This window comes from Mirounga leonina, unplaced genomic scaffold, assembly GCF_011800145.1.
Source record: "Mirounga leonina isolate KUSES-001 unplaced genomic scaffold, KU_Mleo_1.0 Mir_126, whole genome shotgun sequence".
In the NCBI taxonomy this organism is placed as follows: domain Eukaryota; kingdom Metazoa; phylum Chordata; class Mammalia; order Carnivora; family Phocidae; genus Mirounga; species Mirounga leonina.
Genome location: NW_023270314.1, coordinates 3,337,617 through 3,361,050, shown reverse-complemented (window position 1 = coordinate 3,361,050; position 23,434 = coordinate 3,337,617). Strand labels below are relative to the sequence as shown.

At 41.5% G+C, this 23,434-nt stretch overlaps 1 protein-coding gene across 1 annotated transcript in view; it reads left to right on the top strand.

The window, feature by feature from the left end:
- The window catches only part of SYT1 (synaptotagmin 1), a 466,909-nt gene extending 453,318 nt beyond the window's left edge, over window positions 1-13,591 (top strand). The window contains exons 10-11 of the mRNA XM_035002083.1: window positions 7,937-8,070; window positions 12,489-13,591. Coding sequence (XP_034857974.1) covers window positions 7,937-8,070; window positions 12,489-12,695 — 341 coding nt within the window. The 3' untranslated portion in view covers window positions 12,696-13,591. The remainder of the gene's footprint in view (window positions 1-7,936; window positions 8,071-12,488) is intronic.
- The last annotated feature ends 9,843 nt before the right edge of the window (window positions 13,592-23,434 follow it).

The following is a 23,434-nucleotide window of genomic DNA, read 5'->3' as shown; positions in this document are numbered from 1 at the left end:
GTACGGGATGCTGAAATTAGTTTCCATTAGTTTCCCATCTCACACCTTAAGACTACCTCATATGGTGGTAATGAAAGAAACTCCCCCTGTCTCTTTCATCTCATACATGATTAAATTCTTCATGAATGAACCAGTTGCTTAGAGTAAATATGCTTCTTTCCAGAAATAAATCTGGCACTCAGGGTAGCCCGGCTTCCTTCTGCAGCAAGTAGTGCAATGGTGGGCACCAAGTAAGCAAAACTGGGCAAGAGTCTGATACCTAGATGCTGACTTAGATGTCAGCCCTTTCACAAAACTATAATAATTAAGAATTAATAATAATAAGTGCTGGGCACTTATTAAGATGGGACATATTTGAAGCATTTTCCACATAGCAACTCAATTTAATCTTCAGAACTCTACGAACTAGGTATCATCATTCTCACCACTTTATGTGGAAGGAAGTAGGACACAAAGAGGTTCAATAACTTGTCCAAGACCACACAGCTAGTAGCAGAGCCAAGATTCCAGTTTGTCTGGCTTCAGAGGTTGTACCTGTAACACTACCCTAAATTGTTTCTCTAACTCATCACAAAGAGCAACAGGTTCTGAGTTGGAAGATCCTGGTTTGAGTTCTTGGGGGAAAAAAAAACAGCCTTTGGGAGCCCTAGTCTCTTCATTGGGTTGGTTGTAAGAGGTAAAGAAGATGATATGATTTCAAATATATATATAATCTTAAAGTGCTTTAAAAATATGAGGGAACATTATTATATTAAACTTGCAATGGATCTTACTTTAAAAAATAATTCAAAGCTAACATTTCATTCATTTTCACTAATTTTATCACTGATCCTAAAACATCTGTACCTAACTATTATCTTCTGATTGTATGCTCTAAGTTAACCTTTTTTTAATTAAAAAGACTTAAACTTTTTGAAGGTTTTTGCTTTGAAGAACAAAGTAATCACTTTTAGAAGTTTGAAAAAAAACATGAATTTTTCCCAAAAGATCACTTCCCAGACCTATTTAAATTTGAGTCTCATCCTCAAACCTTCCTAGATAAACAACAGAATCCTCTCTTCAACTTGTTATATTAGTTTTCTATCGCTGCCATAATAAACTACAACAAACTTCATTTAAGAAAACAACATATGGTTATTATTTTATAATTCTGTAAATTATAGGTCTGACACAGGTCTCACTGGGCTAACAGCAAGGTGTGTCAGTAGGGTTGCATTCCTTTTTGGAGGCTCCAGGTAAGAATCCATTTCCTTGCCTTTTCCATCTTCTAGAGGCCACCTGCATCCCATGCCTTGTGTCCCCCTCCTCTATCTGCAAAGCCAGCAATGTACTGTACCTCTGACCCTTCTTCTATTGTCTCTTTTTGACCACAGCCAGGAAAGGTTCTCTGTTTCTAAGGACTCATGTGATTAGATTGGGCCCTCTTGGATAATCTTCTCATCTCAAGATCCTTAACCTTAATCACATTTGTAAAGTCTGTTATGCCATATAAGGTAAATGTTCCCTGGTTCCAAGGATTGGGATGTGGGCATCTTTTGAAGGAACTATTATTCAGCCTATCATAATGGTGAACTTTAGGAATAAAAAAGCCCCCAGTTTTGTATATTAAAAAGGCTTGTCAACATATAAAAGTTTGAAAGTGATTTCATTACAGTGTCCTGAAAAACCTCTAAGTCATAACAGCTAACATGATAGAAAAGAGATAAAGTTCAGTTAAGCTGATTTCAGATGAAAAGAAAACCTGACAAGCAGTGAATGAAGGGTAGCAATGCCACATGGATAACAAAACCAAATGAAGAGACCTCAAAATCATCCAAAACGAGGTGATAAATTGCACTCATTGTACCTGCAGTTTATTATTGGGAATGAAGAACCTTCCTTCTGACCCCACTCCATCCTTTTCTAGAGCTGCAAGCTTACAGTCACATACTATTAGAGACTAAACAGACATCAGAAAAGAGACTTTCCTTTCTACCAAAGTTAGAAAAGAAAAAAGGCCCTACTCTTTTTTGAAGATAAATTAGAGAAGCAAAGTGTCCCAAGTCCTGCCCACGTTTCAATGGCAACAGGGATGATCTAAATGGTGTTGAAAGAAGGTTTTCAGTATTTAGATGATGAGGAATTCCATGAGTGCTTGTTTTGGGGGACAGAATGAAGTGATGCAGCCATAGAGATAGATATGAAGTCCCTGAGGACAGCAGCCAGTTTTGTAGCTGGCATATGTTTCCATGCCATTTACATGTTGACAAAAACCTAATGGATATTTGGATGCCACGTGTGATGTCCAGCAGTTGTACTCAGGAAAAGCAATAGCAGTATTAGTGAATCTCATTACAGCCTATTTTATCATTTCCATAAAATTATGTCCTATTGTGTAATGACCAGAACTTCTAAGCCACTAAGAAACTCTGAAAAGACAAGGATTTTCTTTGTGGAACAGCCCCTAAAACAGAACAAATTTAATTATAAAGAGTCCTATATTGCAGGAGAGGTGATCCTTATTGTAAAAATTACGTGCATCCTTAAAGCATGGGTGTGACTCATAGTTAGATGACTCATAGTCTTCCATTTAAAAGACTGACTCAGCCATAGTTAGAGAGAGAGGAGCAAGGTCTGGAATCCAGAAGAAGTTACTAATGAGCTAATCAAGAGATTAGGGCCATCTCCAGAGGGACCAGAATTCAGGAAAAGACTTTGCACAATGAAAAAACCAGAGGACACAGTTAAGCCAATCAAGGTTGAGTGACAATGGAGAAGATGGAGAGCAATCCAAGACTTCAGATGGCTGAGCCAAGAAGACCCTCAAATGTGTCTACCTTGAATACATAACCTATCAGGCTTAGACAGTCAAAACTTATCCAGGCACAAAAGGTGATAAAGAATAAGATCTCTAACAACCTATGGAATGTGAGAAAATATTTGCAAACTATATTAGATAAGGGCTAATATCCAAAATATTTAAGGAACTCATACATCTTAATAGCAAAATAATTATCTGATTAAAAATGGACAGAGGATCTAAATAAACATTTTTCAAGAGAAGACATACAAATGGCCAACAGGTACCTGAAAAGATGCTCAACTTTACTAATCATCAGGGAGATGCAAGTCAAAGCCATAATGAGATATCACCTCACACCTCTTAAGAATGGCTATTATCAAAAAGACAAATGATAACAAGCGCTTGCTAGGATGTGGAGAAAAGAGAACCCTCATGCACCATTGGTGGGAATGCAAACTGGTGCAGCCACTATGGAAAACAGCATGGAGGTTCCTTAAAAAATCAAAAGTAGAACTACCCTATGATCCAGCAATCCCATTTCTGGGCATACACCTAAGGGAAACGAAATCACTATCTCAAAGAGAGATCTGCATCCCTATATTCATTGCAACATTATTCACAATAGCCAAGATGTGGACACAACCTAGGTGTCTACTGATGGATGAATGGATAAAGAAGATGTGATATGAATATATATAATATATACAATAAATTTATATAGAAATAAAATAATCTAAATATTATTATTCATAGTATTCTAAAACAAAAATGTAATATATATAAATTTAAAATATTATTCAGCCATAAAAAAAAGAAGGAAATCCTGCCATTTGCTCCAACATGGATGGAGCTTAAGGGCATTATGCTAAGTGAAGTAAGTCAGACAGAGACAGACAAATTCTGCATTACCTCACTTATATGTGGACTCTTTTTTTTTTTTTTTATTCCAAACTCATAGGGGCGCCACCTAGGTTGCTCAGTTGTTTAAGCATCTGCCTTTGGTTGAGGTCATGATCCAGGGGTCCTGGGATGGACCCCGCATCGGGCTCTCTGCTCAGAAGGGAGTCTGCCTCTCCCTCTCCCTCTGTGCTCTCTCTCACTCTCTCTCAAGTAAATAAAATAAATATTTAAAAAATAAAAATAAAAAATAAATTCCAAACTCATAGAAAACAGAGAATAGGATGGTGGCCAAGCTAGGGGGTGAGGGAAAAGAGGACATGTTGATCAAAGGATACAAACTTATAAGATGAGTAAGTTCTGGAGATCTAGTACCTAGTATGGTAACTACAATTGGCAATGCTGTATTGTTTAACTGAAAGTTGCTAAAGAGTAGAGCATAAATGATCTCAACACACACACAAAAATACTGTAATAATGTGAGATGACAGATGTGTTAACTAAACTTCTTGTGATCACTACACAATCCGTATGTATATGAAATCATCACACTGCACACCTAAACTTAAACAGCGTTATGTGTCAATTGTATCTCAGTAAAGTTGAGACATTATAGAGTATCTCGGAATCACTGTCAGAATTGGCAGATTCTGCTTACGAAAGTGACAGGTCAGCAGTGACCTCTCTGACTTCACCAGCTACCTCTCTCCCCCTTGCTTTCTTCTTGTTCCACAAACATGCCAAAGGATGTGCACCTTAGGGCCTTTGTGTGTCCTGTTCCTTCTGGTTGATATAAGCGTCCACATCTTCAAATGACTGGCTCCTTCCTGTCATTTGGTTCTTAGCTCAAACCTGGCCTCCTCAATGAGGACTTTGCGGAGCTCCCTTTCTAAATTACCCTGTTCTCCCCAAGGCATTAATCACATCACATCAGAACTTATATCTGAATCTGAAATTATCTTGTTGGGTTTTTAATTTGCTTACTCAAATGGCAGGTGCACAGGAATTTTCTTGTCATTTACTGTGTTAAATGAATAAACATGTAGTCATCGTGCATCTCTTGAGAAAAGCTATACCTTAGTTAGGCTGATAAAGTTTCACCACATGAACATAGGAGGCATAAACATTGGTTTATGGGTATTTAGTATTTGGGGATTCAGTCAGTGCCAAAAAGCAACTGGAAACTTGCCCATCTTTGTAAAGATACAAGGGGTTTGGACAGAGGAGCCAGGGAACTTCTTAAGCAAACAAGATCTCTGACCCAAAAATCAGTATTAGTTGTGAAGAGCAAGATGGTTTATGGGTGAAAAAAGCCATTTTCCCCCTTCATTTGCAATTATTTACAGTGATTTAATTGACCAACTATTTGGTTAAGGGAGCTGGTTCCTCATCTCTAGGTCTGGCTGAAAATCTTAGCTGTTGAAAATCTTCATTACAAACCCCTTGAGCGGACGGAGCATTAAAAACAAAAACGAAAACCCCAAGCTACCCATATCCAAGTAACGTGGGCTCTGGGACAATGGAAGACGACTGCACTAAGAGTAAGGAGATGCACATTCGAGACCCTAAGTAAAGTCCACTTACTCAACAAAAACTGAATAGCGCCAGGCATTGTTTAGTAAATTCAATTAGCGAACACTGCAGGCAACGTTTCTGTCCTACAGGAGTTACGTTCTACCGGCGGATAGGAAGAGGAAGGTACAAACAACCTGTTCCGGCCCCACTGGCTGCTCTAGAAAAGGCATCTCCGCGTTGTTCCCGCGTCCGGCTGCTGCCTCGCGCGGCCCCCGCGGCAGCCACGGGCTCCGGCCGCAGGCTCACCCGCGCGTCCAACTCTCGCGTTGTTTGCCAGGCGCTGCGCGGGATCGCCCGCCGCTCAGTGCCGCGGGATCACCACCCCTACGGAAAGGAGGCGGGGGATGAAAGAGACGCGGCTGTTCCTGGGAAAGCTGAGAAGGAGGGAAATGGGAGCCAGCAATGAGGTACATGGGGAAGGGGAAGACGAAGACGATGGTGAAGAAGGGAGTAGAGACAGGAGGATGAGGCTGAGGCGGCTGCAGGCAAACAGGCAGCTGAAGATGAGGAGAGGGTGATGGTGACGCCAGGAAGCAGAAGACAGTGAGGATGACTAACAACGAAGAAGGAAAAGCCAAACCTAAAAAAAAAGGCGGCCATGACCGGTTTACCCTCTACGCCCAGTCAACGAATCTACACGGGGTCACCAAGGAGAGAGGCCCACCCGCCGGCAGCGCCCCCCCAGTGACACGTTCTCCCTCCCACACAACCCAAACCACAAGGTGGATTTGCAGCAGGGAGGGAAAAGAGAAGCAACATATCCAAGGCCCTGCCTTTCTCTTAAAAACACTTAGAACGGAGAATGTGTGTGTAATCTTTATTTACACTGTAGGTTCTGTGCATATGGTTGGGGTCAGCCATTTTTAATTTCGGATAAACAAGCCAGCCTTCGGGGCATTCTCTGTCCTACTTCTGACTCTACTTGTAGTGTGACCACGTTCATTACAATCTCAAAGGAGAAAAAAGTGTACAAAACAAAACACACACACACACAAACAAGAACAATCTTCCTCCGAGGATTCCAGTAACATTTTTTGTGTATGCACTTAGCTGTACTATAAACAGCTGGTCTGTATGAGATGGTTAAAGAGGCCAAAGATAAAAGGTTTCCTCTTTTTTTCCTTTCATTTTTTTGTTTGCTTGTTTGTTTGTTTGTCTGTCTATGAAGTTGCTGCCAGTTTTGGCATGTTTGATGTATGTGTAAACAATGATGTCCAATAATAAACCGGAATTTTATTGTGCTGAAAAAACTACAGACCAGAAAAGGTTGTTATCTAAAAATATGTGGGTTTTAAACTAGATTATCTGTAAAGTTTCTCCAAGCTTTACACATGCTAAAAGGGAGGAAAGAAATTTTAGAAGGCTTAGCACTGATTATTTTAGGGGAGTAAAATCATGGATGATTTTTAATTTTTTTCTTTATGTTTATCATTGTTTTCTGACCTTTTTCTATAAAGAATATGCATTACATGTGAACTGGACAAATATTTAAGAAAACAGTAGAGAGATTCTATTGTCAAACCTGGGTGTTGGTTCTTAGTAACCTGAAGGTATGTCATTCATCCATTAGTAGTGAGAACTGTAAATGGGAATTGTCTTACCCCTCCATTGATTTGCTTATCACTTTACCTTTACTTAATGAGGCTTTGGGGAAACTGCTAAGGGAATCCTGCTCCTTTTCTCATTACCTCTATGTGTACTGACTTACTCTCTACCTAGGGATGATCAGGCACGTCCTGCAGAGCTCCCTTTCTAAATCTCCCTCTCTCGATCTCTCTCTCTCTCTCTCTCTCTCTCTCGCCCTCTCCAACCACAACCCACCCCATCATTGCATGCGCAACACACACACATACACACACATATGCGCGCGCACATGGCCTCTTCTCTCCCTTTAACCTTCAAATCTCAGTTTAAATATTACCTCCACAGAGAGGCCTTACCGAGCAATCTAAGTATAAGAATTCCATTGCCACCTTAGGCTCACCATACCATCCCTGCTATTCTCAATCCTATCTCTATTCTTGCTCTGTTCTTCTAGAGCACTCTTGTCAACTTGTAATTTCATATGTATTTCATTTCTTCACAAGCCTACTGTCTCCTCCCTGCAACAAGTCCGAAGTTCCCTCATGAAAACAGCAATGATCGGTTTTATTCACTGCTGTATCACTAGGGCCTAACTAATATTGATTGAGTAAATGAATAAATGAATGCATGAAATGGCTTCTTTGTCCTTTCTCTGTCAGGAGTTTTATTCCCATGCAGTGGTAAGCTGCAACCAGTACTTTGCCAGCTCAGAAGAGCCAATTGTTAGTATTTCAGGGATTTGGTAAGCTAGTTGTTAAACTACTTAGTAGCTTGAAATTAGCCATGCTGAGAGTATTTCTACCATGGACATTGGCAAATGTTCCATGTCAAGACTTTTTTTTCCCCCAAATTGCTGGTTCATTAGCACACAATAGCTCTCATCCCCTAAATCCAGCTATAAATATTGAGATATCATGGCAAAAAACCTGGCCCATAGGTTACTTAAAATGTTTCAGTAAAGAAGGCTTACATTTTTAAAAAAATATTAAATATATGCTATAAAATGATTGTTGGGAATAGTCGAGTTTTTTAATAAGCTAAATTATAATCTAAAATATGTATCTTTGATCTCCTGAAGTTTTTGTTTCTGTTTTTCAGATCCTTATGTGAAGATCCATCTGATGCAGAATGGCAAGAGGCTGAAGAAGAAAAAGACAACAATTAAAAAGAACACACTTAACCCCTACTATAATGAGTCCTTCAGCTTTGAAGTACCCTTTGAGCAAATCCAGGTAATACCAAATATAAGTTTGTCTTCCCATTCAATTTTATTTCTTCAGACCAGATAAATGAAAGACATAGACCTTGTAAATTATCAGTGCACATGCCTTCATTAGAGTTGCCATTCTTACTCCCATGCACACTTGATATTCAAGCTACATCAAGAAGGAGATGATAAAATTTACAGCACAAGATGTGCTGACTCATCAGTCAAAAACAGGGGACATTCTGTAGAGCAGAAATAAAGTAGGAAGAAGAAAATCAACAGAACGACTCTGCTAACTCAAAAAGTACCATAAAGATTAAAAGGCCAAGAGAAAATGAATTTTCACTATTCGTTCCCAGCCCACAATATGGAGTTCTCCTTATCCCAGCCTTATGCCAAAAAAAAAAAAAAGAGAGAGATAAAAGAAATATTTGGGTTGATGCTAAATATGCAGCATCTTTAATCTTTCATTATTAAAAGGTGATTAACAATAGAAAAATCAGAGTAAGTCGTATTTTAATTGTTTAAATTTAGCTTCCTGTTTCTGAGTTGGAATGGATGGATATTTTTGCAAAGATGAAAACTTAATTTGCTAGATAATAATTGTTATGATAGGGAGTATTCTATGAAACGAATCTGTGGATAACATTGTCAAAACAGGATGCTACATGTAGCCACAATAATGGTATATGATCTTAGGATTTAGCAATTTTTTTTTTAAAGATTTTATTTATTATTTGACAGAGAGAGAATGAGAGAGAGCAAGCACATGAGAGGGGGGAGGGTCAGAGGGAGAAGCAGACTCCCTGCCGAGCAGGGAGCCTGATGCGGGACTCGATCCTGGGACTCCAGGATCATGACCTGAGCCAAAGGCAGTCGCTTAACCAACTGAGCCACCCAGGCGCCCCGGGATTTAGCAATTTTTAAATAATTTTAGGTTCTCTTACCTTCTATCCATAATGAGACTATTGGAACTCAAAGTTCACATCCAATAACTATCGGCTATTTCTTACTAATCTTTAATGGATATCGGATATTAGACAGTCAGATGCCTTAAAGCAACACTACTTTTACATTTTATTAAATAATTGATATGGGTCTATCTTCTCAGTCCTATAAAAGTTTACCCACAACATGAAGGAGAAGTGAAGGGTAGGCATCAAAACTACACCATGGAAATTTCTAAAGGTCCAGAATATAAAACATCAGGAAATATTCTTTATTTTTACTTTAATCTAGAATCTAATTTAGAGTACAGTATCTTAAGAACAAATCATACCTTTATCCCATGAAGAAAGCTAATATAATAGCTACATTTATTGTATATTTATTATGAGCTTAGGCCCAATTTAAGCACTTTACATACATAATCTCACTGAGTCTTTACAATAACCTTATGAGAGAGTTTATTATCCCAATTTTATATATAAGGAAACCGAGGCTTAGAATCTCCTCACATATAAAATAGGAATAATAGAATCCACATCAAAGAGATTATGCATATAAAAGCCCTTGGAACGGTGAACACTCAGTAAATGGTTCCCATCACCATTATTACTCACACTGTTAATTTTGTCTCTTTTTCAAATTAACATTTTATTAGAAAATAGATCTAACAATAAAATTAAAACAATATATGAAACAGTGCTGTCTACTAGAACTCTCTGTGAGGATGGAAATGTTTTATCATCTGTGTGGTCCAATTCAGTAGTCACCAGCCGCAAGTAGGTAATGAGCACCTCAGTCACTAGTGTGATCAAGGAACTTTATTAATTTTAATTTACTTCAATTTATATAGCTACATGTGGCCAGGAGCTACTTACTGTATTGTATAGGGCAGTTCTTTAAAAATCACCAGCAATCCACCATCTTCACATCACTTCATGGGATTTATATAACCTTTCTCGTGCACATTTTCACATGGTAGTAAATTGCACATATTTACTTTCAACAGTTGTTATATAAGTAAATGACATTGCAGAGGACACTGATCCCCTGTCCCCAGTCATCTGTTTACTAGCCTGAACCAGTGGGGTCACTGCTTTGGACCCACTGGCAACCCCCGAAGATATCCAGTTTTCTCCAATTTATTTTGCAATATTTGTTCAGTGAACTCCTTTTTGAGTTCTAAGAACTTACTCCTATGGAAACTTAACACCTCCTGGAGTTTTGTTTTTTAATACTGCAAAAACAATACAAGGCGGGGTATTGTGGTGAAAAATCCTATTGTAAATTTTCTTTGAGTTACAATTCTACACCTATAAAAAAAAAGGAAATGTTCTTTTACAACTATAAATTGCAGCAAATGTAAATATATTAAAAATGAAGAGGGGTGGCTGGGTGGCTCAGTTGCTTAAGCCTCTGAATTGGGCTCAGGTCATGATCTCTGGGCTCCCGGGATCAAGTCCCGCATCAGGCTCCCTGCTCAGCAGGGAGTCGGCTTGCTTCTCCCTCTGCCTCTGCCTACCTCCCCTGCCTACCCCACCTGCCACTCGTGGGCCATGCACGCCCTCTCTCTCTCAAATAAATAAAATCTTAAAAATAAATGAAGCACATTAAAAACAAGACCTATGCTGGGTTTCTGGGGAAGCGTTTTAGAGTATTCTGTCAGGACAGAGAGAACCTGAGCCCATCATAGATTACGTTAGGTATGGCAATAATGAGCCCATCTTTGACTGCATCCCTCCTCTTTCTCAGCTGCTTGTCAGTTTGTCCTTTTCTTTTTTCTTCCTCTCTTTTCTTTTTTAGTTTTCCCCAGGAGACTGCTTTCCTAGTTTTCCTAGAGAAACAATTGAGCATTTTACATACTAAAATAGGGGTCTGGGTTTCCTTTATTCTGAGGTTATAAGATTATCTGCTTTCTATCTGTCTCTATCCCTGTGAAATATATTACGAGCAAAATATGCTGATTTCCAAAAGTACGTGTAAATGTTATAACCTCCAAATGTATAAATAAACTACATATGCAGCTGCAAAAATTAATCCAAGGCCTTTAGAAGGATATTGTCTTGAGTACTATGAATCAGTCCCTTCCTAGATGAAATAATCAAAACCCACTCCAGCCATTCACTCCAACCTCCAAAACCCCATTTTACCTTTGTGCATAATGTCCCTAATTAACTCCTACCCCCCATTCCCTGCAATATGATTTCATCCTGATGAATTTGCTCAGGAAAAGTTCTGAGAATTTTTCTGAGAACCAAAGTGATTCTGTTCTCTGTTCCAAATACCATCCAGTGGATAGATGATGCCCTTGATAATGGAATCAATCCAAGGCTGCACAAGGGAAGATGGTTTGTTTCCTTTATTGCCAGTGTGTTGCATTTTACATTCTAAATTCCACTTTCAAGAGTGGTCATTTTCTCTGCTGTGAAGCTGTCCATGGGTGCCATCTCTTAGCACGCTGGTACAATAATGCAGTCCTCAGAGTACAAAGTCCATAAAAGAGCCAGAACTCAGCAGGAGCTTCATTTGGCCCTGGCGTCCATCATTACATTTTCTGTTCCTTTTAACTCTGGCCACCAAATGTTATGCATTATATTTTATTCTAAAACTCTTCCTTCATCTCTGCACTCAGTTTCTAGATTAGAGCCATCACGTATTTTGATGAAGCAAATCCATTACTTAGGAAGCGGAACTAAAATGTGCTTTCAAAAAGTGTGTCTTTCATATCATAATAGCATGGGTTTGCTTTCATTGATTCAGGCCGTTCTAAAAAGTAAGTTATTAAATAAACTCTCACAATGTAATGGAATAACTGAAGTAAATCTTGTGTGGCCTAAAAGGTTATTTCCATTTGAGATCAGCGCTGGATATGCAACAGTTACTCAGCAAATGTTTATTGGGAAAATATATAAATGGGGAAATTATCTTTAGTTATTACTCTTTAAAGATTTTCACCCTATTGTCACATTTAATACTCACAGTAATCATGTGATTATTGTACCGAATACCAATGCCAGAAATCTTGCTGATGAGACAGTTGAAACAAATGGACCTAGAGGTGGACACAGTTGACAAAGACAGAAGGCCTGGTGGAGTATAGCACGGACTGTGAAAACCAACCCACTCATTCCTTACATGACCCCGGGCCGGGGACTTCACGGCATCTTCTTTGTGAAATGGCAGTATTTTTAGTAGGATCTATTGTGAGAAGTAACTGAGTAGTTCATGTAAAAGAAAATTTAACGTGTATTCAGTATTTTGAAGAAGCTGAAGACGGTGATGACGGTGATGTCGTAATGGCGAAAGGGGGATTGGACTCAGGTTTTCACATTCAAGTCATTTGCAGTCTTGGCCCGAGACTGGTTCTTATTTCACATTCACGTCATTTTCAGGCTTGGCCCGAGACTTGAGACTGGTTCTTATTCCCAGTTGCTTAGATCTCAAGGCAGCTTTGTAAGAGGGTGGGGTGATCAGTGTTTCTTTTGTGTTCTCTTTCAGAAAGTGCAAGTGGTGGTAACTGTTTTGGACTATGACAAGATTGGCAAGAACGATGCCATCGGCAAGGTCTTTGTGGGCTACAACAGCACTGGGGCGGAGCTGCGACACTGGTCAGACATGCTGGCCAACCCCAGGCGACCCATCGCCCAGTGGCACACCCTCCAGGTAGAGGAGGAAGTTGATGCTATGCTGGCAGTCAAGAAGTAGAGGAAAGAAGCCTTTCTGCGTTTGCCCACATAGTGCTCTTTAGCCAGAATCTGTAAATACCTCAGTAATATGGGTCCTTTCATCTATCCAGCCATGCATTCCTAACACAATTCAGTGGTACTCCAAATCCTGTTTTAATTTGCACAGGTTTAAATGTAGAGAGCCCCTAAGTCCTCCATCATGCCACTGCCCTCCAAATCTACTCTTCTTTTAAGCAATATGATGTGTAGATAGAGCATGACTGCAATTATTTATTGTATCACACTGTTGTATATACCAGTATGCTAAAGATTTATTTCTAGTTTGTGTATTTGTATGTTGTAAGCGTTTCCTAATCTGTGTATATCTAGATGTTTTTAATAAGATGTTCTATTTTAAATCATGTAAATTGACTGAGATAGAGGAGAGCTGATAATATATTATACGGTAAATATAGTATTATCTGCATTCCAGCAAAAATACCAAGTCGTAAGGCACTAGCACAGTCAAGCTGACATCTTAAAGGACAACTTAAACCTGAGCTTTCTATCGACCATGTGAGAACCAAGATACACTGACACCACATATTTGGTGCGTGAATCCAATTTTGTAGAATTTCTTCACAGGCAAATTAGCATGATCTGAGCAGCATCCAGACTGACCTCCAGGAAGCATAGCCACAAACCAGAACAGCGTCTGTCTGTATATATCTACAAAGCTAAAACCAGGGCTTCACTCTTACATTTGAGGAAGCAACTGAACAGGAGTCAGTGATTTCATATAACTGCATATAGAGTAACAACATGATGGTGTTCCGTGTGTGGGTGGGTGGGTGGGTGGGTGGGTTTGGGTGTGTGTATGGGTGCATTTGTTTGGGGATGGGGTGGGTGGGAAGAAGCTGAGGGCAGAAGTCAGCATTTCTGAAATATTGCCTGACTATTTAAAAAGAAAAAAAGAGTAGCTCTCCGTTATCACCTTTATACAAATGTGCATCCTGTGAATTCTGCTCCAGATTTCATACCTATAATAATTCCAGAAGGTTTGCACATTAGACTTTGTAACAAAATATTTTATTATACAAAACCATATTAGAAGGAATGCAGAATATTTTTAACACAGCAATCTGTGCTTATTACACAAAATTACTTTGTGGTAAACAGACAGTATTGTAATCCCATCAAAAGATGAAGAAATAAACAATTAGCCATAGTTCTGAATGCACTTCAATTAAGCCAAAACAGACAGCTAGTGATCTTTTTATATGCTCTTTTTACTTAAACAAGTTTTAATTTGTCCTTTAAAAAACAAAAGGTGAAACAATACAAAGAACCAGTTCTAGCAAACTGAAGCAACCTCTTATGTATACTGGATGCTCGATTTAGGAGGAGTTTTTAAATGTTCTCAATGTCATCGTGTAGTAGATGGCACTATTACGAAGCTACTAGTCCTTCCCTGAGAGTCTTCAAGGACTGCGCTGTGTGCACTGTGACTGCCGTGTGTGCTTAGACACGTGGTTTCCTCGGTGGGCAGCACTCAGTTTATTCCGTAGTGATGTTGTGACTACTGCCATTCCCTTCTACTGCACTGCCCGAGGTCTGTGTAGCACAAACAGTTCTCATTACTAAGGACCAATTCAGAACTGAAAAGCTATGCATAGGACAAGAAAGATACATAGAATGGGGTGGAACACACAGCATTTTGCCAAGCACTGTGCAATATTCCATATTTTTTCCCCTCTCTGGTAGACGACCACTTTGTGGAAGGGCAGCCTATTAGCTCGCGCTGCATCCACGCGCTTCTGTGACCCATTTCAACTCCTAGGCCACAGACAGCAGTGATGCCCTGAGTCACATGGTGTCTCCAAAATGGGAAAGTTTATCTTCGCGAATACCAAAACAAGATGGAGGAAAACCAAGCGTTAGTCTCATGTTCAGATTCTAGGATATCATGCCACGTTTTTTAATTTAAAAAGGGCTGATGGGAGGCTTCACACACGAGGTTGGCGGTTTCCTGATAAAACTAGAATTCCTGTCATTCTTCTTTTCTCATCAAAGAAGAGGCAAGCTCTTGGCCTTTCAGCCCAGTCAGGGCAAACTCATCAGGACTGGGACAGACACAAAGGACAAGGGAGTATAAACTCTCTTCTGTGGATGGCCCGTACTTTTTAAAAACATAGATAACAGAAGATGCACAAGTCATGATGTGAGATTGAATATCAGTTTGAACAGAGTCAAATGAGAGTCTTTCCAATTTAAAAGACCAAACCCTACCAAAGAGAGGGAGTCGACTGACTTTTAAAAATTCCTTCAGCATCAGAAACTGACATTTAATTTCACCGTATTCAGCTTTAAGTTGTTCACACTGAAACAACACTTTCAGGCAAGCAGGTTCGAGCTGCCGAATACACATTATTTCTCGCATTAAAGTACTACTAATGCATTCTCTTGCAACACTGCCAGACATGGGACTGTCACCATAGAATTAGTTGGGACTGTGCCATGTTTCACCAGTCAGTGACCGAACCTGCTTTAAAGACCAAGATGCATCCTTAGATAGGCCACATGTACCTTTCTGACAAAGCTGTGTCCAGTATTAGAAGCTGATGCTCTAGAAAGATCCTAGTTGCCTTTGTGTATATTTACTGCCTGCTTGAGTGTTTCTATGTGTGGGTTTTCTCTGTATCTTGTAGAAATGTTGGGGTGTTCTCTTCTGCCATATGGCTCGTGGCCCACGAGCCAACTACTTTAGCTGTATTTACCTTCGTTTTTGATGAGGTGGTTTAAATTTTGTTTTATTTTGTGTAGTGACCCCACAGTAGTTTTCTGATTGTTGTTACAAATGACTTAACATATTACATGGATATTCAATAAAAATGTTTTATTTCCTGTTGATGCTGCCGCCTTTCAACTCTTTCTCTTCCTTGACTGCGGGGTCAGAGGCCTGTGCGCTTCGGGGGCTGCGGGAAGCAGTGGCCACTGAACAAAAGCCTGCACTGCCTGCCGGGCCCTGAGTCGTGCCTGTGAATACAGAACGGCTGACTGATGCGGGAACAACGCCCAGAGAGCACGGGCCACCCTGCCCAGCGCTCCCTGGTCTCCATGAGTTTCTTGCTTCCTATCTATCAGCAGTTCATCAGTACACATGCAGGCCTTCTGCTCTGCCCAAAAGGTGTCCTCCAGGGTTTTTATTCTACGGCCCGAGTCACATAGTGTCTCCAAAATGGGACTGAAAATAAGACTTTTTAAATTCCGTTCTGCCACATTAAATTCCCTGCCTCCCTCAATGAGCAGGTAAAACAAGTAAACATCTTTCCTCCACTAGATTCGACATTGAGTACCATGTTTTTACTGGAGGCTGGAGAGACAACAGATGATGTAATAAGCCACCCCTGGCCCAAGGAGCCCACAGGCTCACACAGACACGTGAACACACCATCACAATACATAATGATGGCACCCTGAGTCTCTGAGAACCTTCTCTAGACCAATCACAGTGGACGCCACAGTGTGCCAACCTGATCCCCCTTCAACACTGAGGCACTCAGCCTGCAGCTGCTAGAAGCCTTGCCTGATGGCAGCTCACAGCTGTGTCCCTCTGCCCTCTACGGAGGAAGCTGCCTAACTAAGGTCAGGCATCCTCCCCGGCCACATTCCATGGCCCACGCAGGATCTCTCTGAAGCGCTATCTCAGTTTCCAGCCCCAAGGGTTAGTTGAGAAGGCTACTGAAACTGCAATGCCGTTCACCTTCTCCCTCTCCCCAGTCCGTTCTCCTCGCTCCTTTCCAGAGGTTTTTCCCAAGAGCATTTCTCCGTAAACCCCCTTCATCTCAGAATCGGTATCCTGAGGATCCCAGCCTGTAACACATTGTTTGGGGGAGCAGATAGCAAGAAAAGTTTAGAGGTTAAGTCTAAATGAACTGGTAGGAGTTATCCAAGTCAGAGAGCGGGCAAGACTGTGGCAAAATTTATCTCATTATCAAGGCTGGCCACACCATATTCCCTTCAGCCAGCTTTTATTAGGCACTGTCAAATAAGGATAGGGACTGAGCCAAAACTGCTTAGGCAGGCAGGGGAAAGGCCATTTAATTACGTGCACTCTGAGGAAGCAGTTGACAGAGTTCTAAATGTAAGTTGAGAAAAAGAAATTTAAGGCCCACTAAGTTTAGGTGCAAAAACAAAACAAAACAAGAAAAGAAATAGGCATTAAATATATGTGGTTTCCAAGAGTGAGCATTTTGTTTTTCTTAAATAGCTCTCAAAATTTGGTACAGAACTATTTAAAGAATATTTCTTAATTACAAAAACAAAAACAAAAAAAACCCACCTCAACCTTTTGTCAATGTCTGTTTTCGCAAAAGGCTTTTAGGTTTGAGATACATACACTTAGGATATGTATTAGGTGTTTTAGAACAACAAACTATTCCAGGTATTTCAAAGAGGGAATTTAAGAAATTGGCCACATAGAGAGGGCTCAGAAAGCCACATACAGACTGTGGGTTAACCTAGAAGTTAATAGATGCCACCGGAAGTTGTATGCTAGGGTTGCCCTAATAAAATACCACCGACCTGGTGGTCCAAACAACAACAATTTCTTTTCTTACAGTTCTGGAAGTCAGAAGTCCTAGACTGAGGTGTCAGCAGGGTTGGTTTCTTCTGAAGCCTCTCTCTTGGGCTTGTAGATGGTCATCTGGTCCCATTGTCTTCACGTGGTCTTCCTTCTTTTTGTGTCTGGGTCCCAACCTCCCCTTCTTATAAGAACATGAGTCATATTGAATTGGGGTCCACCCTAATGACCTCAGTTTAATTTAACTACCTCTTTAAGAACCCTATCTCTGGGGCGCCTGGGTGGCTCAGTCGTTAAGCGTCTGCCTTCGGCTCAGGTCAAGATCCCAGGGTCCTGGGATTGAGCCCCGCATCAGGCTCCCTCCTTGAGGGGAAGCCTGCTTCTCCCTCTCCCACTCCCGCTGCTTGTGTTCCTGCTCTCGCTATCTCTGTCTCTGTCAAATAAATAAATAAAATCTTAAAAAAAAAAAAAAAAAAAAGAACCCTATCTCCAAATAAAGTCACATTCTGAGGTACTGGGGGTTAGGACTTCAACATATGAATTTGGGGGGGGCAGGGCACAATTCAGTCCATAAACACCAGGGTAAGGCTGGGTAAACAAAATGGAGGGGTGCCTGGTGGCTCAGTCGGTTAAGTGCCTGACTTCAGCTCAAGGCATGATCTCAGGGTCCTGGGATCAAGCCCCAAGTCAGGCTCCCTGCTCAGCATCGAGTCTGCTTGGCCCCCTCTGCCCCTGCCTGTCCCCTTGTTTGTGCTCTCTCTCTCTCAAATAAATAAATAAAATCTTAAAACAAAACAAAACAAAATGGAGAAGATAGTGTTACCATACCCCAGAACTCTGAAGGAGGGGCTAGAACCTGGGGGAGGTACCATGGGGCCCCTTTTTTCTGAACCACCAAAGGGTATCAGGTGCTGGTGCTGGGACCAACAAAGAGGCTTCACACCGGCCATTCTGCGAATGCCACAAGATCCTGATCCAGTAGCAGCCCCACTATGGCTAGAGGAAAGCCAACAGAAGCTAGAAGCAGGAAGAAGATTTTTTTCTCCTCTCCCCCTACCTTTCCGTTCAACCAGGGCTTCCCATTAGGAAAACTGAATCAGAGTCAGCTGGTAAGGAAGTTTAGGGAATAGTCTCCTGGGTCTTAGAGCCCACCCCCCAAGTACATAGCAGAGGACCAAAAGGTGGGAATGAGGGCGGAGAACAAGCAGGCAAAAGACCAGTACGCTAAATGTCTTAGTCCCTTCACGCTGCTGTAACAACAGTACCATAGACAGTGGTTTAAGCAACATATATTTATTTCTCACAGTTCTGGAGGATGGGAAGTCCAAGACCAGAGCACCAGCAGATCCAGTGTCTGGTGGGAGGCCATCTTCTTGCCGTGTGTCACCATGAGGTTGCTCTCTGGGGTCTCTTTTATCAGGGCACTAATCTCATTCATGAGGCCTCCACCCTCATGACCTAATCACCTCTTAAAGACCCCACTTCCTACTACAATGGCAATGATGGTTAGGATTTCCACATAAGAGTTCCAGGGGGTGCGGTGAGGGGGAGACACAAACACTCAGTCCATTACATTAGCTAACCTTTCAGCAGCTGCATAGACTTTCTAAATGCTCTCGTTTCTTCCTTGGAGGATTCAGGGGTTCCTATCTGAGCCACACAAGTCATCCCACCCCTGATGAAACAGACGTACAGGAATCACATTCTTATTCTATTTATGTGGAGAGTTTACTATTATAGATTTGAAAATTCCAACCATGACTGCCGTTATCCCCAGCCTGCAAAACATCTTTATTACCAATGCACAGGACTCTTTGATGTTTAGCAAGTGATTTAAGCTGCACAAAAATTTTTACAGTAAAACAGTCAGTGACTTTGGAATAAGAAGGTAAAAGAGCAGGAAAATAAAGATGAGAAATAGCCTGATACTAAACGTACAAAGAAATTTTCCAAAGCATACAGAGTAATAATTATGTAGGAGGAACCATCAAGAGGGAGCAGTAATAAAAACACCATGCAAACCTGCTGATGATTTGTGTGATCGAAGTTCCAAGGCTGACTCCAAGTTCCTTGCGCTTTTAAAATGTGCATTTCAGACTTACTGATTTTTTTACCCTCCCCCACCAATCCACATCGCTGAAGTTCCCACACTCATCCCTTTTCTTTGACAGTGGCCATCCTGCCAGCAAGGCTTTTTGCCCTGTGCAAAACGTACTCGCGGCTGCCCCGGTACACAGAGGTTAAAAAGCACCTCGTAGCGAACAAGTCACTTCCTTTTCGGCTGCCACTTCACCTCTGTCACCTTCTTACTGCCTCCGGACTTGGAGTGCAGCAAAGTGTTGACATCCTTTATGGGCAGGATTGTTTGAGTTGTCTGTGGAAGGAACCCAATTTAAATTGGATTAAAGAAAAGAGAGAGGGAAAGAAGAAATGGGGAGAGGAAGAGAGAAAGACAGAGACAGAGACCAGGAAAGAATGATTGCATTCGAGAACAGCTTGATCAAGGGCCTCAGACAATGTTATCATCCCCATTCATTCTCCCTCTCCCTCTTTCTCTCTCCCGCTCTCCTCCTCCCACCCCCAACGCTGCCATCCTCAGCACTGACTTCATTATCAAGTCCAGTGTCACCATATGGCAGCACAGATGGCCCCGAGCAGCTCCAAGCTTATATTCTTCCAGCCTAGCGTGCTTGCCAAGAGGGCTACTTGCACAATTATATCACCACAGTTCCCAGACCTGACGTACATGCTTGGGTCACGTGCCTTCCTTAAAATGATCACGTCGTGCTCACTTTGGCCAAACCTAGGGTATGTCCCCAGCCCTAGAGCCACCATGGCATAAGGACAGTTCCGCAAAGGAAAATCGAAGTGCTACTACCAAGAAAGAAAAGTGAACACTGGGCAGACAAAAACAACAGGCGTCTACTCTTTGGCACCCAGTATACCTCCACCCTAAGAGGAGAGACCCTGAAGGCATAAACTCAGGCCACAGCGATAGCCTGGTCATTCTTCCCTGGGACCAAAAACACTATCGCAGGGGCGCCTGGGTGGCTCAGTCAGTTAAGCGTCTGGCAGCATCAGGAGTTTGGACCCTGAGATGGGCTCCATGCTGGGCGTGGAGACTACTTAGAAAACAACAACAACAACAACACATCATTATTGGAAAGAAAAATTTAAAAGTATGCAGCATTTTTCAATTATCTGAAAACATCTATTCACCTTGCTATTTATTGTCAGGAAAACCAATCATCTGCTATATATATTTTTTTAAGATTTTATTTATTTATTTGACAGAGAGAGAGACAGCGAGAGATGGAACACAAGCAGGGGGAGTGAGAGAGGGAGAAGCAGGCTTCCTGCGGAGCATGGAGTCCGATGCGGGACTCGATCCCAGGACCCTGGGATCATGACCTGAGCTGAAGGCAGACGCTTAATGACTGAGCCACCCAGGCGCCCCTCTGCTATATTTTTTTAAGCAGTCTTTTTTTGAAAGCATTGAGACATTAACATGATTTTAGATTCTTGAGTTCATTTAAAAATGTTATAGAAACTGGACAGTAAGAATGGGAAATAAGAAAAAATCTGGGACACCTGGGTGGCTCAGTCGTTAAGCATCTGACGTGGGCTCAGGTCATGATCCCAGGGTCCTGGGATCGAGTCCCACATCAGGCTCCCTGCTCAGCAGGATGTCTGCTTCTCCCTCTCCCTCTGCCATGCCGCCCTGCTCTTGCACTCTTTCTCTCTCAAATAAATAAAATCTTTAAAAAAAAAAAAAAAGAAAGAGGAAAAAATCACCCTACACATTCTTGTTTTTACAGATTGGTCCATATACATCCACCTTTTATTTTATTTTTTTTATTCATGGGACAGAGAGAGAGATAGAGAGAGAGGGAATATGAGCAGGGGAGAGAGGCAGAGGGAGAGGGAGAAGCAAACTCCTCGCTGAGCCAGGAGCCTGATATAGGGTTCGATCCCAGGACCCTGAGATCATGCCCTGAGCTGAAGGCAGACGCTTAACCATCTGAGCCACCCAGGTGCCCCATACATCCACCTTTTAAATAGTTTTACTCATAGTGTAACAATTTAGTATCAATTTCTTTCACTTAATGTGAAAAACAAGCCTTTTTTCATGTTGTCACAGTCTTTACAATTCCTTTTTTTTTTTTAAAGATTTTATTTATTTGAGAGAGAGAATGAGATAGAGAGAGCATGAGAGGGGGAAGGGTCAGAGGGAGAAGCAGACTCCCTGCTGAGCAGGGAGCCCGATGTGGGACTCAATCCAGGGACTCCAGGATCATGACCTGAGCCGAAGGCAGTCGCTTAACCAACTGAGCCACCCAGGCGCCCTTTTTTTTTTTTTTTTTTAAGATTTATTTATTTATTTGAGGGGAGGAAAAGGGCAGAGGGAGAGGGAGAGAGAGTCCCAAGCAAACACCCCACTGAGCACTGAGCCCACGCTGGGCTCGATCCCACGACCCCAAGATCATCACCCCAGCCAAAACCAAGAGTCAGATGCTCAACTGACTGAGCCACCCATGTGCCCCTACAACTTCTATTTTTAATGGCCATCTGACTTTTCTTCAGGCAGATAAACAAAAACTTAATCAACCATTTCCCTAATATCAGATATTTAAGTTGTTACTAAGGAATTTCTTACATAAATAACATTGCAGTGGATACTTTAGTGAGATTTTATTTATTTTTCTGTTAATCAATATCTATTATTAAATAGATTTTATCTGTTTATTTTCTTAGGATAAGTCTCCAGAATTTTCCAACTTGGTTTCTTGGAAGCTTCTTCCAAAATACACTGCCATTGGTGTTATGTGTTCCGGTTTTCCCACAGTGTCTCCAATCGTGGGCATTGTACTTTTAATGTCTGGCAGCTGTGGAGGGTCATGTGCCTAGGTAATGACAGGTCTGGAGTGGGAATAGGAGTCTCTCCATTTGGGAGAGTCCAGGCAGCTTGGTTAAAAAATCCGTGGCATGAGAAAACCATTGGTGGAGAGCCTGAGGAGAGAGGGTGTCAGGGGAGAACCCCACAGAAGAGAATGGCCCAGGAAGACAAGTGTTCAGAGGTGACTCCTTCCTCGCCTTCACCTGCATGTCAAATCCTGTAGTCTGCATCGTGGAGCTTCTTCGCTTGCTCCCTGCTTTCTATTTCCACCATCACATGCCTCATGCAGACTTGCATCGTATCTCACCTTCAGGGTCAAGGAGCCTCACAAGAACCCTCCCTGTGCCCACCCTCACCTCCTCTGGTTCTTACTGTCAGCTTGACAGTTAGCAGCCTGGGCTCCAGTCCTGGTTCATCCACTTAGCTGAATAACCCAGGACAAGTCCCTAATTTTGCAAATTCAAAATAACAGATATTAAAATCTGGCATTGAATAAGCATTTAATAAATGGTAGTTATTATTTTTTTTAATCTAGTCTGGATTTGGCAAACTTTACCTATAAAGAGATTGTAAATAGTCGGGATTTTGTGGGTAATCTCTTCTCTTTGTCTATCCATCCTTCCTTCCTTTCTTTCCAACCCTTCAAAAATGTAAAAACTCTTTGTAGCTCATGGGCCATACAAAAACAGGCAGCTATATATAATTTGCTGACTAGATTCAAGTTATGTCACTCTTCTTAAAAGCCTCTCGTGTTCCTCTTCCTTACAGATCAATGTTTAAATTCTTCAGTGTCCCCATTCAATGCCGCCCCTTGATATGAACCACCTCCCCCACTGTCCTCCAAGCCCTGCCCCATATGCTAGCTACACAATCCTCTAACCCCATCCACGGGTTCTCCCATCTCCGTGCCTTCACTTAGGCTGTCCCCTCCACCTGAAATTCCCTGACAAAGTTCTACAGCTGGGGAGAGAGGGGAAGGAAGGGTGTGGAGAGATTCAGGCAATTTGGGGAAGGAGAAATGCGAAATTTATTTCCAAATGCACTGCACGGTCACTCTCTCTGTGAAGCACAACCTATTGTCAGGCTCAGTTCGCTATTGCTGGATCCTTCTAGCCCACACACAGTTCCTTCTATCCCCAAATGCCTCTCTGATCCTGAGGCAAACAACAATGCTCTTTAAAGTAACAATTTCTGAAAGATTCACCATTTTCCTTGAACACACAGAATTTTTTTTTTTTAAGATTTTATTTATTTATTTGACAGAGAGAGACACAGCGAGAGAGGGAACACAAGCAGGGGG